General features: G+C 41.7%; 1 protein-coding gene across 1 annotated transcript in view; it reads left to right on the top strand.

The window, feature by feature from the left end:
• The window catches only part of LOC122562180 (lysosomal alpha-glucosidase), a 50062-nt gene that overhangs the window by 28226 nt on the left and 3869 nt on the right, over positions 1–17967 (top strand). Inside the window, exons 14-17 of the mRNA XM_043714805.2 lie at positions 6053–6204; positions 7554–7702; positions 11829–11970; positions 12355–12453. Of these exons, the coding sequence (XP_043570740.2) occupies positions 6053–6204; positions 7554–7702; positions 11829–11970; positions 12355–12453 (542 nt within the window). The remainder of the gene's footprint in view (positions 1–6052; positions 6205–7553; positions 7703–11828; positions 11971–12354; positions 12454–17967) is intronic.

A 17967-nucleotide genomic window follows, 5' to 3' on the forward strand; every position in this document is an offset into this window, starting at 1 on the left:
TCCAGGTCATTTATAAACATGACAAACAGCAATGGTCCCAAAACAGATCCTTGCGCAACACCGCTAGTAACGGCACTCCAAGATGAACCTTTACCATCAACTACTACCCTCTGTCTTCTTCCAGCCAGCCAGTTCCTAATCCAAACCTCCAACTCACCCTCAATGCCATACCTCTGTATTTTTTGAAGTAGCCTACCATGGGGAACCTTATCAAACACCTTACTAAAATCCATATACACCACATCTACCGCTTTCCCCTCGTCCACCTCCTTAGTCACCTTCTCAAAGAATTCAATAAGGTTTGTGAGGCATGACCTGCCCTTCACAAAACCATGCTGACTATCCTTGATCACATTATTCCTATCCAGATGTTCATAAATCCTATCCCTTACAATTCTCTCTAAGACTTTGCCCACAACAGAAGTGAGACTCACCGGCCTATAGTTACTAGGGTTATTCCTACTTCCCTTCTTGAATAAGGGAACCACATTTGCTAGCCTCCAGTCTTCTGGCACTACTCCTGTAGACAACGAGGACATAAAAATCAAGGCCAATGGCTCTGCAATCTCCTCCCTTGCTTCCCAGAGAATCCTAAATGCCATCGGTCCCGGGGACTTATCTATTTTCACCCTTTCCAGAATTTCCAACACCTCTTCCCTACATACCTCAAAGCCATTCAGTCAAAGAGTTGTTCAGCATGGAAACACCCTTCGGTCCAACCCGTCCATGCCAACCAGATATCCCAACCCAATCTAGTCCCACTTGCCAGCATCCAGCCCATATCCCTCCAAACCCTTCCTATTCCCATCCAAGTACCTCTTAAATGTTGCAATTGTACCAGCCTCCACCACATCCTCTGGCAGCTCATTCCATACACGTACCACCCTCTGCATGAAAAAGTTGCCCCTTAGGTCTCTTTTATATCTTTCCCCTCAGACCCTAAACCTGTGCCCTCTAGTTCTGGACTCCCTCACCCCAGAGAAAATACTTTGCCGATTTATCCTATCCATGCCCCTCATAATTTTGTAAACTTCTATAAGGTCACCCCTCAGCCTCCGCGCTCCAGGGAAAACAGCCCCAGCCTGTTCAGCCTCTCCCTGTAGCTCAGATCCTCCAACCCTTATAGATCTTTTCTGAACCCTTTCAAGTTTCACAACATCTTTCCGCTAGGAAGGAGACCAGAATTGCACGCAATATTCCAACAGTGGTCTAACCAATGTAGTGTACAGCGACAACATGACCTCCCAACTCCTGTACTCAATACTATGACCAATAAAATAAAGCATACCAAACGCCTCCTTCACTATCCTATCTACCTGTGACTCCACTTTCAAGGAGCTATGAACCTGCACTCCAAGGTCTCTTTGTTCAGCAACACTCCCTAGGACCTTACCATTAAGTGTATAAGTCCTGCTAAGATTTGCTTTCCCCAAATGCAGCACCTCGCATTTATCTGAATTAAACTCCATCTGCCACTTCTCAGCCCATTGGCCCATCTGGTCCAGATCCTGTTGTAATCTGAGGTAACCCTCTTCGCTGTCCACGACACCTCCAATTTTGGTATCATTTGCAAACTTACTAACTGTACCTCTTGTGCTCGCATCCAAATCATTTATGGAAATGATAAAAAGTAGAGGGCCCAGCACCGATCCTTGTGGCACAGACCTCCAGTCTGAAAAACAACCCTCCACCACCACCCTCTGTCTTCTACCTTTGAGCCACTTCTGTATCCAAATGGCTAGTTCTCCCTGTATTCTGAGATCTAACCTTGCTAATCAGTCTCCCATGGGGAACCTTGTCAAATGCCTTACTGAAGTCCATATAGATCACATCTACTGCTCTGCCCTCATCAATCTTCTTTGTTACTTCAAAAAGCTCAATCAAGTTTTTGAGACATGATTTCCCACGCACAAAGCCATGTTGACTATCCCTAATCAGTCCTTACCTTTCCAAATACATGTACATCTTGTCCCTCAGGATTCCCTCCAACAACTTGCCCACCACCAAGGTCAGGCTCACCGGTCTATAGTTCCCTGGCTTGTCTTTACCGCCCTTCTTAAACAGTGGCACCATGTTAGCCAACCTCCAGTCTTCCGGCACCTCACTTGTGAATATCGATGATACAAATATCTCAACAAGAGGCCCAGCAATCACTTCTCTAGCTTCCCACAAAGTTCTCTGGTAAAGCTGATCAGGTCCTGGGGACTTATCCACTTTTAACCGTTTCACAACATTCAGCACTTCCTCCTCTGTAATCTGGACATTTTGCAAGATGTCACCATCTATTTCCCTACAGTCTATATCTTTCATATCCTTTTCCACAGTAAATACTGATGCAAAATATTCATTTAGTATCTCCCCCATTTTCTGTGGCTCCACACAAAGGCCGCCTTGCTGATCTTTGAGGGGCCCTATTCTCTCCCTAGTTAACCTTTTGTCCTTAATATATTTGTAAAAACCCTTTGGATTCGCCTTAATTCTATTTTCCAAAGCTATCTCATGTCCCTGTTTTTGCCCTCCTGATTTCTCTCTTAAGTATACTCCTACTTCCTTTATACACTTCTAAGGATTCACTCGATCTATCCTATCTATATCTGACATATGCTTCCTTCTTCTTCTTAACCAAACCCTCAATTTCTTTAGTCATCCAGCATTCCCTATAGTTACCAGCCTTCCCTTTCACCCTGACAGGAATATACTTTCTCTGGATTCTTGTTATCTCATTTCTGAAGGCTTCCCACTTTCCAGCTGTCCCTTTTACCTGCGAACATCTGCCTCCAATCAGCTTTTGAAAGTTCTTGTCTAATACCTTCAAAATTGGCCTTTCTCCAATTTAGAACTTCAACATTTAGATCTGGTCTATCCTTTTCCATCACTATTTAAAAACTAATCGAATTATGGTTGCTGGCCACAAAGTGCTCCCCCACTGACACCTCAGTCACCTGCCCTGCCTTATTTCCCAAGAGTAGGTCAAGATTTGCACCTTCTCTGGTAGGTACATCCTGAAGAAGGGCTTATGCCCGAAACATCGATTCTCCTGTTCCTTGGATGCTGCCTGACCTGCTGTGCTTTTCCAGCAACACATTTTCAGCTAGGTACATCCACATACTGAATCAGAAAATTGTCTTAAGAAATTCCTCTCCATCTAAACCTTTAACATTATGGCAGTTCCAGTCGATGTTTGGAAATTTAAAATCCCCAACCTTACAGATAGCTGAGATCTCCTTACAAGTTTGTTTCTCAATTTCCCTCTGACTATTGGGGGAGTCTATAATACAATCCCAATAAGGTGATCATCCCTTTCTTATTTCTCAGTTCCATCCAAATAACTTCCCTCGATGTATTTCCAGTGTTTTGTGAGAATCTTTAGATGCGACATTAAACCAGCCTGCCTTTTCAGATGGACGTAAAAGATCCGTTGGCACTCTTTTGAAGAGCATGGAATTATTCCCAGTGCCCTGGCTAATATCTGTCCCTTAACTGACTTTACATACAGTTTATCTGCTGTTTTTTCATGTTGTTTGTGGGAACTTGCTGTACATAAATTGACTGCCATGCTTCCTTTTTTTAAGAGTAACTAGACAGTCAAAAGTATTTACAGTAATTGGTCCTGAAATACTTTGGGTGCCAGGCTTTCATAAAAGGCACTAAATGTAAGTTTTCCTTTCAGTCAATTAACACAAACTGATATTAGACAAACTCCAGGTTACTAAGCAGAGCAGTGATTGGATAAAAAATAGTAACGCAGGTTTTGAGAGAACCGATCTTAGAACAAAGAACAAAGAATATTTACAGCCCAGGAACAGGCCCTTCGGCCCTCCTAGTCTGAGCCGATCCAAATGTACTGTCTAAACCTGTCGGTCAATTCCTAAGCATCTGTATCCCTCTGCTCCCCACCTACTCATGCATCTGTCCAGACGCATCTTAAATGAATCTACCGTGCCTGCCTCTACCACCTTTGCTGGTAATGTGTTCCAAACGCCCACCACTCTGTGTGGATTTTAGTCAATAACACCCTTATTACCTTGGATAAAATGACATGGAGGGAGGAGGATTAAAGTAATAAAGTTTAAACCTGACTAAATCTTTACAATGCATCTGAGGAATTAATAGTACAGTTAGAAATAAATGGGTTTGATGCTAATCACCACAATAAAGATATGGTTACAAGGTGACCCAAGTTGTGTGTGGCCAGCAGAGACATTAGTACAGTTAGAGGTGAGCGTTGCAAAGATAATATGGGGATTTGAATCTTCAGATCAGCTGGAGAAACTAAACTTTGGGGGGCATGATGTAGTAGTCACTATCAGAATTAAGCCTGTATCATCATGGACTTGAAGTTCAGAAAGCATTTTCACTTAACATTGTGAATCATGATTCTCTATCTGTGAAGCTGTGAATTCTGTTTTTATTCATTTGTGGGACTTGGGTGTCATCAGCTGGTCAGCATTGATCGCCCATCCCTATTTGCCCTTCTTGAATTGCTGCAGTCCACTTGCTGTGGGTTGACCCACAATGCCGGTAGGGAGGGAATTCCAGGGTTTTGACCCAACGACTGTGAAGGAATGGCAGTATATTTCCAAGTTAGGGTGGTGAGTGGCATGGAGGGAATTTGCAGGTGGTGGTGTTCCCAAATACCTGCTGCCCTTGTCCTTCTAGGTGGAAGTGATCGTGGATTTGGAAGGTGCTGTCTAAGGATCTTTGAGTTTCTGCAGTGCATCTTGTAGATAGTACACACTGCTGCTGCTGAAAGCTGTGATGGAACGACTGAATGGCACCACACCAAAAACAATCAAGCAGGTTGTTTTGTCCTAGATTGTGTCAAATTTCTTGTGTTGGAAGAGCTGCACCCATCCAGGCAAGTGGGCAGTATTCCATCATACTCCTGACTTGTCTTGTAGATGATGAATAGACTTTAGGGTATCAGGAGGTGAGTTGTTCACTGCAGTAACCCTAGTCTCTGACCTGTTCCTGTAGCCACTGTGTTTATGTGGTGAGTCCAGTCGAGCTTCTGGTCAATGGTAACCCCAAGGATGTTGACAGTGGGGAATCAGTGATGGTAATACTGATGAATATCAAGGGGCGGTAGTTAGTGTCTCTTATTGATCATAGTCATTGTCTGTCTGGCATTTGTGTGGCACGAATGTTACTTGACACTTTGTCAGCCAAAGCCTGGATATTGTCCAGATCTTGTTGCATTTGAGCATGGACTGCTTCAGTATCTGAGGAGTCGCAGATACTCAGAATACTCAAGTATCAAATATTTTCAAGATGGAGATTGATAGATTTGTGAACATAAAGAGCATTAAGGAATGCGGTTACTGTGGGAAAGTGCTGTTAAGAGGATCAGCTGAAATCTCATTAAATAATAAAGCAAGTTTGAATGGCCTGCTGCTCACTTTTCCTGTGACTATTCAGCAGCATGCTTGCTTGAGAATGTATGAGAAGTTCTGAATTGTCTGAGGGTAGCTCATAGTCATTCCTCAATTTTTGCTTTCTGATATTTAACGGTAAGTTTTAATTATGCTTTCTGATGTATCAAAACATATCACTAACATTAAAAAAATTGTGAGCAATAAAGATATTATAGCTATTCAAGAGAAAAAAATTGTCATTGGCTAAATGGCTGCTTAAGTGAAAATTTTGTGGTCAACCAATTGAAAGGTGACTTTTTAAAAAAAAAATCATGACTTTTATTCTAACCTTGTTGTTCTGGGATTTTTCTGTGGAATCCATGGTCAAGTTGCTGCTTCATCTGACCATCTCTATATCAGACCATACATCAGCCACTAGAATATGCACTACAGAAGTGTCAGATGGTGTTTTTTTTTTCTTGTTTTTATTTTGATTCCAGCTGCTTGCTCATATTTCTAACTTCCATACAGTATGACTCTCTGGCTGTATATAAAGATAAATTCTGGTTTAAGCATAATGTAAATTTGAGAGTATGGTGTATGCATGCAACAAAAAACTTTCAATAGAATAATAATTATTTATTAGTAGCTTTGAATTGTAAAATAACAGATAAAACTCTATTTTGTGTATTTCACAGCAATAATGCTGTTTAACATGTTTGGAGTTCCCCTTGTTGGAGCAGATGTCTGTGGTTTTCATTGGACCACCACTGAAGAACTCTGTGTGCGCTGGATGCAACTTGGATCATTCTACCCCTTTATGCGGAATCACAATGACTGGAAACAACCGGTTAGTCCTTTAGAGACCATTAAGTAACTGACATTGACTTACTGAATTACTAATTTTAGTTATTTTGGAAGTGTGTGTGTGTGTATGTGTATATATAGAGTACCTTTTTCGAATGCAGTGTGAAATTAAAAGATTAATCATAAGAATTCTATCCAGTTTATAGATCCTGTGAAAAAAACTTTCAGAGTTACCTATACCATTTCTAAATGGAAAAGGATATTAATTCCAAAGCAAAGTTTACCCTGTGTCATTCTTTTAGTTTTTAACAATGTTTGGTAAGAAGCTGAAGGAGGGTTTGGGAGAAGAGCAACTTTGAAAGGAAATTTTTTTTTAAGGAATGAATTCTAAAAGTCCAGCATTTCTGAACCATTTGGACCCTCCCTTCCACAATATTGGAGCTTCAGTTCCAGTCTGAATCTGGATTTGAAAGAGGAACACTCGTCTGAGAAACTGGTGCATGGCTGTGTTCCGGAAGTAGATGGGAGGCATAAGACAATGATTGTGAGATCAGAAATGGAGACTGGACACAATTGAAAACAGGGAGTAGACGAGCACCCATTCACATAGCAAACACCATTAGAACAAATCTTGCACTGGTCATGGATTATATGCCTCAATAAAACAAAGCATTCGATTGATTGACTTTCTTTAAAGGCTTACTGTATACAATGGGAAAGACACCATGAGGGAAAGGAATGAAAATTCTAACGTGAAGCTCAGTCTGAGATCTTTTGGATGTTGCCCTTTTTATATTAAAAAAAATTAGCATCTAAGGTTTTAAGATTAGAGTGCAGGAAGTGTACTCTGCTAGTTCAAAAAAAGGCTTCCAAAAGAATGAAAGCAAAGCACTTATAAAGCTAAAAACACTAAGTAGATCTGAGTCGAAAGTGTGGTGCCAGAAAAGCACAGCATGTCAGGCATCATCCGAGAAGCAGAAGAATTGACGTTTCGGGCATAAGTCCTTCATCGGGAACGAGGCTCACTTTTTCCCACCTAAGTAGATCTGGCAGTATCTCGGCAGAGATGATCAATATTTGAAATTGGACATTAATTGACTTCAAGACTTCAATATTAATGTAAGCAAAAATTAGTTCCAGGCCATCCTCACTCTGTCAGGTACTTTTGAGGATTTGTCCAAAGTCAGCTGCTGGTGATGCCTTGATCTGATCTTGTAGATCATTTCTGTGATCTGCTTCTGCATGCTCATTTGTTCAATAGTTTCGAAGGTTGAGACCTAATACTAGTTCCATTCATTTCACAATCTCTATAAAACGGTTTCTGATGTAAATGGACGTTTTACTTCTGGATGTGAATACCAATTGTAAAATGAATTTGATTTTGTTTTCCAGTCTCAGGAGCCATATGTCTTCAGTGAGTCCGCACAATCAGCAATGCGAAAAGCTCTCTTCTTGCGATACATGTTGTTGCCTTTCCTCTACACACTTTTTCACAGAGCTCATTCAGCTGGAGAAATGGTTGTCCGGCCATTGTCATTTGAGTTAGTTGCCTTTTTCAATTTCTATGTATTTTAAAAAAAGAAATCTTCCCTAGTGAGATTGGTAATTAATAGCTGTACAGAAAGCTGAATTGACACTAATTCAAATCTTGTTTTGCCTATGGATTAATTTTAGTTCAGTATGATTTTAATCCAAAACGAGAACACATGGAACCAGAAGTGATCATGATTCATGTCAGTAATGAATGGGAGGTAGAAGACAGTTGGAATAAAGGATTTGCTTAGAATACACCAAAAGTACTGTAAGCAAGTCGGAATACTGCATTTAAGGAAAGCTATGGAATATTTGGAGCAATGATTTACCAAGATGATGTCCAGACTCCAAAATACAAATTACTCAAAGATTACATAAACTAGCATTGTATTTCTTTTCGGCACATTCAGTGATTTTAATTAAAAGTTTAAGATAATGGAGGAACAAGTAAAGAGTAACTAACTGTCTAGAGAATCTTGGGCAAAGAGGTATTGTCTGCATTTTGGAAGCAGACCATTCAAGAGTGGGAAATACGTGTGAAACAAAAGCACGTAGAACTTATTCAACCACAATCTGTAACGTTATGGTGAGGCGTAGCCCCTATTCTATCATTATCACTGTACTAGAGGATCAATCTTGGCTCAATATGAAGTATCCGAGGGCATACAAAAAACAGCAAAAGACCTATGTAAAATTGAGATGTCAGTCTATTCAAGCTACAACACAACATGCAAGTCAAGCAGTGCAAGGAGGGATGAGACAGAACTAAATGATCCCACACCACTGGATCAAATCGAGGCTCTGTAGCCCTACCACATCTAGTCAGAAAGGTTGGTGACAAGTGAACCACTCACTGGAAGAGGAAGCTTCTCAAATATTCCCATCCCTTTTGATAGAGGAGTCAAGCACATCAGTACAAAGGATAAAATGTTGAAGTATTTGAAAGCATGTTAAGCCAGATGTGCTGAAAGAAAGGTATTCAAAAAATTATGTTAATGCATAACTGTGTGTACTTTGTATGCCGAGAATAACTAGATTGGCTGTTAACCACCACAATCAGCTCCCGCGGTCCTCAGCACCAAAAATGCCAATCTTTAATCAAATTGCTTCACCCCATGTCTTATCAAAAACTGAAGGCACCAGATACTAGGAAGGCAGTGGGGCCTTGACAACATTCCAGGAATAATACTTTTTAAAATTAGATTTTTTACAGTGTGGAAACAGGCCCTTCGGCCCAACAAGTCCACACCGACCCGCTGAAGTGCACCCACCCCGACCAATTCCCCTACATTTACCCCTGCACCTAACACTAGAGGCAATTTAGTGTGGCCAATTCACCTAACCTGCACATTTTTGGATTGTGGGAGGAAACCAGAGTACGGTGGAAACCCACGCAGACACTGGGAGAATGTGCAAACTCCACACAGTCAGCCGCCTGAGGCGGGAATTGAACCTGGGTCTCTGGCGCTGTGAGGCAGCAGTGCTAACCACTGTGCCACCGTGCCGCCCACTAAAGCCATGAAGCCTGAAGGCATGTGCTCTAGAACTTGTCATGGTCCTAGCCAAGCTGTTCTAGTACAGCTGCACCACTGGCATCTACTTGGCAAAAAGCAGAATAAATCCAACCTGACAGTTAGTACCCCTTAAGTCTACACTCAATCAGCAAAAGATTATCTAGACAATAGGTGCAGGAGTAGGCCATTCTGCCCTTCGAGCCTGCACCACCATTCAATATGATCATGCCTGATCATCCTTAATCAGTGTCCTGTTCCTGCCTTATGTCCATAACCCCTGATTCTACTATCCTTGAGAGCTCTATCTAACTCTTAAATGAATCCAGAGACTGGGCCTCCACTGCCCTCTGGGGCAGAGCATTCCACGCAGCCACCACTTTCTGGGTGAAGAAGTTTCTCAAGCAACATTTACTCAACAATAATCTACTTAGTTTGAATTTTCAGGCCCACTCAGATCCTGGTTACACTGAAGCATGGGATAGAAAAGCTGAACTTGAAGGGAAGAGCAGGTGACTTCCCTTGCCATAAAGGCAGCATTTGAATGAGATTAGCATCAAGAAACCACAGCAAAACTGGGGTCAATGGGAATCAAAGGGAAATCTCTCCTGGTTACAGTCATACCAAGCACAAAGTGGTTGTAGTATGGGAGATTGGTCATTTCAATCCCAGCACATCTCTGCTGTAGTCCTCTGACAACATTCCAAGAAGTTCAACACCATCAATAACACTACACTACTTGAATGAGCACCCTATCCAATGGTTTGAGCATTCACTACCTCAACCACATTCACAATACCAGTAGTATCTATTGTCTACAAGACTCCCCACACAGTTTCTTCCAAACCTGTGACCTCTATCACTAATAGTAAGGAAAAGGGCAGCAACAAGGAAATAACCATCTGCAAATTCCTCTCCATGGCACACACCACCCTGACTCTTTGCACTATATCACCTTTGCTGACACTGTGGCAAAATCTTGGAACTTCCTAATAACATTATGGGTGTACCTACACCACATGGACCGCAGCGAACGATACCTTCAATGGCAGTTATATGGGGACAATAAATGTTGGCCTAACCACTGAACACATTACGTGAATGAACTTTGGAAAACCTCTTCAAAATGCAATTTATGCAAGAAATATTCATTTTAAATTGAGATGTTGATGAATTTTCATGAAACGGTACTCAGGATATTGAGTAAAGGTGGGCATATGGATTAGGTTTCAGGATGTGTTGAGTGATATTGTTGAAGCTTCAGTCCTTTACCAGCAATGTTATCTGGCTTAGAGGAATAGACATTTAAATGCAAGTCTGTAGATGATGGTAAATTATAAGGAAACAGTAAGTAGTGTGATAAGCGAGAAAAGGAAAGTGCACGACACACAGTTCCATTGTGAAAGCATTAACTTACTTGCTTTGGATTTGTAAATAATGAATTGATAAATATTGATGGTAAGCAACAAGAAACCACAAAGGAATTTGGATATGCATGTAGCTCACTTAAACTATTGCAAAAGCTAACTTTTTTTTTGTTTGTTGGCCTTTTTTCCCCTAAGGGGACAGAATTACAAATAGCATTAAATCATGCTGTTGCTGCACAAAGCATTGGTCAAACATGATTTGAAGTATTAAGTTTTCTATTGGGGAGCGAACCACAGGAAAAAGATTGATTTTGGAAGGGGTACAGTGTGGATTTGTCAGAACAATAACAGGTCTGAAGTGTTAAGGAGAAACTACAGAAACTTGGCTTGTACTTCCTTTCATTGAAATAGTTTAAGGATGGTCTAACAGAGCGGTTTTATAATAAGAGTTTTGATCAATTCGATAAAAGGAAACTTTTTTTTCAGTGTAGGATTTGAGACTATTTAAGACCTATTTTAAAATTAGACTTTCTAGGAATGAAATCTGTTAACACATTTTCCATGGAATGAATAGGAGGAATGTGGAACTTCCCCAAAAAGACTGATAACTGAGGTCAAGGAAACTTTTGAGCATGATAAATATATTTTTGTTGGCTAAATGTATTAAATAATTTGAAATAAAGACATGTAAAATGAGTTGATCTGTGAATTAACCTTAATCAAGTTGAATGGCAGGCTGTAAGTGCTGAATGTTCCTATGATCATTGACCCAGTTGCAAACAGTAATTATTTTTGCTGGACCCTGAAAGTGTATACAATTTTAAGCACCTTGTATTTTAAATTATAATTCAATATAGTCTACATGCAACTTGCATATACCAAGTGAGATGTCAAAAGGACAAAATGATCTTGAATCTAATTGTGATCTGAGCCAGATGCTTGGAGTAACTGTGGGCTTATGTTTGTAGACAGTTTCTTATTTAAAGAGGACCAGTTGTTCAAATTCACCTCAGAGCAGTTAAATTTGTTTGATATTTCACCAGTGAAATACTGAAATTTTTGAGACCCCATTTACCAGCGATTTCTCAAATGTTTATAAGGATGTCCTTCACTGTTGTTATCATTGGGTGGTTTCTTGTCAGGAGCAATTATAATGTCTCCTTTAGGACATCTTTAAGAAAAATAATCCAAGTAGTTTTGTCAGATCTCTTGTGTTGGAGTTAATTCATATACCAATATGCTATCCTTTGCTTTAGATTCCCTCAAGATCCAAACACTCCAAGCATTGATCGTCAGTTCATGTGGGGTGAGACACTCCTCATCACTCCAGTATTGGAACCTAAAGCATTGGAAGTGTCCGGCTACTTTCCTCCAACAACATGGTACAAGCTGTATGATGTAAGTGTTATGTTATGTTGCATTCTTGACTATGATGCATCCAATGCCATTTTGGATTGTATATAGTACTAACTCCATGGGCTTACTGCAATCTACATTTGTGCCATTCTCTGATCTGACACAGCATTCAAATTAGACCAAAATGCTTGTACAATTGCCTTGCACATTTTTTTTGTTAGTTTAGTTTATGTGCTCAGCACTTACTACCTGAAGGCTAGGTTGGGAAACCCCATACAAAATATCTACTTTATTCAAATCTGTGAATCACATTGATTCAGCTAAAATCAAACTAATTATTTAGTTAAGTGTAGTATTTGGTTGTACATGTACAATTTACCTTTATTTTAATATATCTTCCTGTGATCTTATTTTAACCTTTTTTAGGGTTCTGTTATCCATAGCAAAGGTCAGTACATAATACTGCAGGCGCCATTGGATACTATTAATGTCCATATACGAGGAGGATGCATTTTACCTACACAGGTAAGGGTATATATGACTTCAGTGGAGATGAATGGTACAAAGTGAGTGATAAGAGCTCAGATGCTTCTTAAACAATCAACCTGATTTCCATTCCCAGGTTTCTTGCCTGCTGATATTTAATTTTGGTGTAACAGAAGAGGGAATCCTTTTTCAAAAGCTCCCCTTTTTAACCTTTTTTTGTCCTCTTGCTTCATTTGAAGTGCCTTTTTTTTTTAACATGTCTTATTTCCTGGTCATGTCTCGCCTCACTGATTAAATTGCATTGTTAATGAGGCCTGCGATTGAACGGCTCGAGTTAGAATATAGAAACAGAACAGTACAGCATAGTACAAGCCCTTCGGCCCATGGTTATCTTAATCAAAGATCAACCTAACTTACACAATCCTCCATTTACTGCTGTCCATGTGCTTGTTCAGCAGTTGCTTAAATATTCCTCATGTCTCTGACTCAACTACCACTGCTGGCAGTGCATTCCACGCACCCAACACTGTGTAAAGAACCTATCTTGCATCTCCCCTATACCTTCCTCCACTCACCTTTAAAAGTTTGATCCCTCATAACAGCAATTTCTGACCTGGGGAAAAGTCTCCGGCTACCAACTCTATCTATGCCTCTCCCCTAATCTTGTACACCTCTGTCAAGTCACCTCTCTTCCTTCTCTCCAGTGTGAAAAGCCCCAGCTCACTCAACATCTCTTTGTAAGACAAGCCCTCCAGGCAGCATCCTGGTCGATCTCTTCTACACCCCCTCTAAAGCATCTATATCCTTCCCATAATGAGGTGACCAGAACTGAACACAATATTCCACAAGTACACTAACCAGGGTTGTATAGAGCCGCAGAAAAACCTCATGGCTCTGAAACTAACTCACTCTCTCCCTCCTCCCCCCCCCCCCCCCCCCCCCAATGAAAGCCAAAACACCTTACGATGCGTTAACAACCCATCAACCCTGATGGAAACTTTGAGGGATCTATGTACATGGCCCCCAAGATCCTGCTGTTCCTCCACACCACCAAGAATCCTGTCTTTAACCCAGTATTCAGCATTCAAATTTGACCTTCCAAAATGACTCATTTCACATTTGTCCAGGTTGAACACCATCTGCCACTGCTCAGCTCAGCTCTGCATCTTGTCAATGTCTTGTGGTAGCCTACAACAGCTCTCAACACTATCTACAATACCACCGATCTTTGTGTCATCGGCAAGCTTACTAACTCACCTTCCACTTCATGACATTTTATAAAAACTACAAAGAGCAGAGGCCCAAGGACAGATCCCTGTGGGACAGCACTGGTCACCGACCTTCAGGCGGAATACTTTCCAACCACTACCACTCGCTGTCTTCTTTTAATCAGCCAATTCTGTATCAAGACAGCCAAATTTCCTTGTATCCCATACCTCCTAACTTTCTGAATGAGCCTACAGTGGGGAATCTTATCGAAAGCCCTACAGGAGTCAGAGTCATAGAGATGTACAGCATGGAAACAGACCCTTCGGTCCAACCCCTCCATGCCGACCAGATATCCCAACCCGATCTAGTCCCACCTGCCAGCACACGGCCTGTATCCCTCCAAACCCTTCCTATTCATATACCCATCCAGATGCCTCTTAAATGTTGCAATTGTACCAGCCTCCACCACATCCTCTGGCAGCTCATTCCATACATGTACCACCCTCTGCGTGAAAAGGTTGCCCCTTGGGTCTCTCTTATATCTTTCCCCTCTCACCCTAAACCTATGCCCTCTAGTTCTGGACTCCCCGACCCCAGGGAAAAGACTTTTCTAATTATCCTATCTATGCCCCTCATAATTTTGTAAACCTCTATAAGGTCACCCCTCAGCTCCAGGGAAAACAGCCCCAGCCTGTAAATCTATATATATCAACCTTCATCAACTTGCCTCATCATATCCTCAAAGCACTCATAAGGCTTGTGAAGCATGACCAGCTCCTCATAAAGCCATGCTGACTATCTTTAATCAAACTATGTTTCTCCAAGTTGTCATAAATCCCATCTCTCAGAATTATTTCCAGTACCTTGCTTACCACAAACCGAAGACTGACTGGTCTGTAATTCCCAGGGATTTCACTATTCCCTTTCTTGAACAGAGGAACAACATTCGCCTCTCTCCGATCATCCAGTACTACTCCCATGGAGTGTGAGGATGTAAACAGGGTAGCTAGGAAAGAACTCAAATGGACTGAGAAGAGCTCGGAGGGGACAAAAAAAAGACCTTGATTGGGAAGGATTAGGGAAAACCCAAGAGTGTTCTACATTTACATGAGGAATAACAGAATGATAAGAGAGGGTAGGGCCGATGGGTGATAGTGGAGGGAACTTGTGCCTGGAGTCTCAAGAGGTAGGGGATAACTTTGTGCCAGATCCTTGCTTCCTCAATCTTAAGTAAGCTTCCTTCTTGCTCTTGACGAGAGCTCTTTTTCTCTTATCATCCAAGGCTCCATCACCTTACCATTCCTTGCCTGTCTCAGTGGAACAAAGTTATCCAACACTCGCAACAAGTGCTCCTTGAACAGCATCCACATTTCTGTTGTGCATTTCCTGTAGAACAATTGTTCCCAATTTATATTCCACAACTCCTGTCTAATAGCAGTATAATTTTCCCTCCATTAATTAAATTCCTTCCCATACTGTCTGTTCCTATCCCTGTCCATGGCTATGGTAAAGGTGAGGCAGTTGTGGTCACTGTCACCGAAATGCTGTCTCACCAAGTGATCTGACACCTGGTCTGGCTTGTTGCCGAGCACCAAAGCCAATATGGCCTACCCGCTAGTTGACCCATCTACATATTGAGTCATGAATCCTTCCTGGATACACCTGATAAAATTGGCTCCATCCAGACCATCTGCATTAAGGACGTTCCAATCAATATCGGGGCAGTTGAAGTCACCCATAACAACAACTCTGTCACATCTGCACCTTTGCAAGATCTGCTGTCTAATCTGTTCTTCAATCACTCTTCTGCTATTTTGGGGGGGTCTACAGAAAACATCCAATAAAGTGACTGATCCTTCCTTTTCCTGTTACAGACTTCCACCCATACTGACTCAGTAGACAAACCCTTCTCAACAATCTCCTCTTTTTTTTTGCAGCTGTGATGCACTCTTTAATTAACAATGCTACAACCCCCTTACCCCGCTCCTTGTTCTTTTTAAAAGATCTAAACCCTGGATCATCCAGCAACCATTCCTGCCCCTGTCTCAGTTATGGCCACAACATTGTAGTTCCAAGTTATGCTCCATGTTCGAAGTTCCTCTTATTCCTGACACTCCTTGCATTGAAACAGACACACTTGAACCCATCCCTTTGCCCTATCAACTGTGTATCTTTCCTGACAGACTCTCTGCATTCTATTTATGCCCATTCAACAACTATCCTCTCCTCTGATCTGTAGTTCTAGTTCCCATCCCCCTGACAAAGTAGTTTAAACCCTCCCAAAGTGCTCTGGCAAATCTCCCATCCAGGACATTGGTGTCTCTCCAGTTTAAATGCAACCCGTCCTTCACGTACAGGTCCCACCTTCCCCAGAAGGTACTCCAATGATATATGTATCTGAAGTCCTCCCTCCTGCACCAGCCTTGTAGCCATTTGTTTAACTGCACTCTCTCTTCCTGTTCCTCACCTCACTTGCACGTGGCACTGTTAGTAATCCTGAGATTACTACTCAGCCCATCCTGCTTTTTAGCTTCCAACCTAACTCTGAGATCATTTTTTAGGTCCTCATCCCTTTTCCTAGTTATGTCATTGGCTAATGTGCACTACGACTTCTGGCTGCTCATTCTCCCCCTCAATCAGAGACATCCTGAACCTTGGCACCCAGGATGCAACAAACTTTCTCGGAGTCCCATTCACGACCACAGAATTTGCTTTCCATTCCTTAACTATTGAGTCTCCTACCACTAGTGCTTTTCTGTTCTACTGCCTTCCCTTCTGAGCCACAGAGCCAGACTCAATGTCAGAGACCTGACCACTATGGCTTTCCCTGGTAGGTTCCCCCACCACCCCCAACAGAATCCAAAATGGTATATTTATTATTGAGGGGAACAGCCACAGGAGAATCCCTGCATTGTCTGCCTAATCTCTTTCCGTCCCCTGACTGTAACTCATCTACCTTTTTTCCTGTACCCGAGGTGAGATTACTTTCCTGTAACTCCGCCTGCCGAATGATCCGAAGTTCATCCAACTCAGGCTCCAGATCCTTAATGTGGTTTCCGAGGAGCTGGAGTTGGGTGCACTTCCTACGTATGAAGTCAGTGGAATCACTAGTGGCGACCCTTACCTCCAACATCCTACAGGAGGAGCATGCAACTGCCTTAACATCCATTCTCACTGTTCTGAATTCCCAAAGAGACTATTGAAAGACTAGTAAACTCAGTGAATCAGCACACAGAACCCTTTGTTTTTGGTTAGAGGAGGAGGATGAGTGGGAGACACTACCTAAGTAGTGCTTCAGGTAAAGCAACTGCCCAAATATATTACCTCACTTACTCAGCAGTCTTATGTCCGCTCCCACTCAGCGTGCAGTCCACCTATGCACGAGATCAGTTATTAAAGGATTGATTTACCTTCCCGACAGCCCCTGGTCCTCCATCTCACTGCTCCTCCTGCTGCTGCAGCAAAAGTTGGTTCCATTGTTTGTGATCTGCAATTCGTTTCAAATTTTTTTAAAATAGTTCTCTCCTCAGATGCTAAGGTTTTGTTTTTAAGCTTAAATTTCTTTCCTGATTGTATTTCCTCCAATACAGGTTATGGAGTCATACAGCACGGAAACCGTCCGACCTTCGTTCCGATCAGTCAGTGCCAGCCACAATCCCAAATTAAACTAGTCCCACGCCTGTGCTTGGCCCATATCCCTCCAAACATTTCCTATTTATGTACTTATCCAAATATCTTTTAAACGTTGTGACTGTACACACATTCATCTCTTCCTCTGGAAGTTCATTCCACACACACACCACTCTGTTTGAAAAACGAATGGGTTCCATATTTATGTTTAAATCTTTCTCCTCTCACCCTAAAGATATGTCCCCTTGTTTTGAAATCCCCTATCCTAGAGAAAAGAAACCTGCCATTTACCTTATCTATACCCCTCATGATTTATGAACCGCTATAATATCACCCCTCAACCTCATACACTCCAATGAAAAAAGTCCCAACCCCTCCTTTATAATTCAAACCTTCCATCTTCAGCAATATCCTGGTAAATCTTTTCTGAACTCTCCAGGTTAATATCTTTTCTATAACAGGGTGAGCAGAACTGGATACAGGACTCCCAAAGAGGCCTCATCAATGCCATCGATAACCTCAATATAAAGCCCCAATTCCTAAACTCAAATGAGCAATGAAGGCAAGCGTGCTAAATGCTGCCTTAACCATCCTATCTACATACCTGAACTCCTTGGTCTCTGTTCTACAACACTACCCAAAGCCCCACTTTTAATTGTACAAGTAATTTTTTGTTTAAAAGATCTTTCTATTGTACTTGTACTGGTACAATAT

The sequence above is a fragment of the Chiloscyllium plagiosum genome, unplaced genomic scaffold (assembly GCF_037043375.1).
Source record: "Chiloscyllium plagiosum isolate Xiang-an unplaced genomic scaffold, Cpla_swu_hap1 HiC_scaffold_25, whole genome shotgun sequence".
NCBI classification, from domain to species: Eukaryota; Metazoa; Chordata; class Chondrichthyes; order Orectolobiformes; family Hemiscylliidae; genus Chiloscyllium; species Chiloscyllium plagiosum.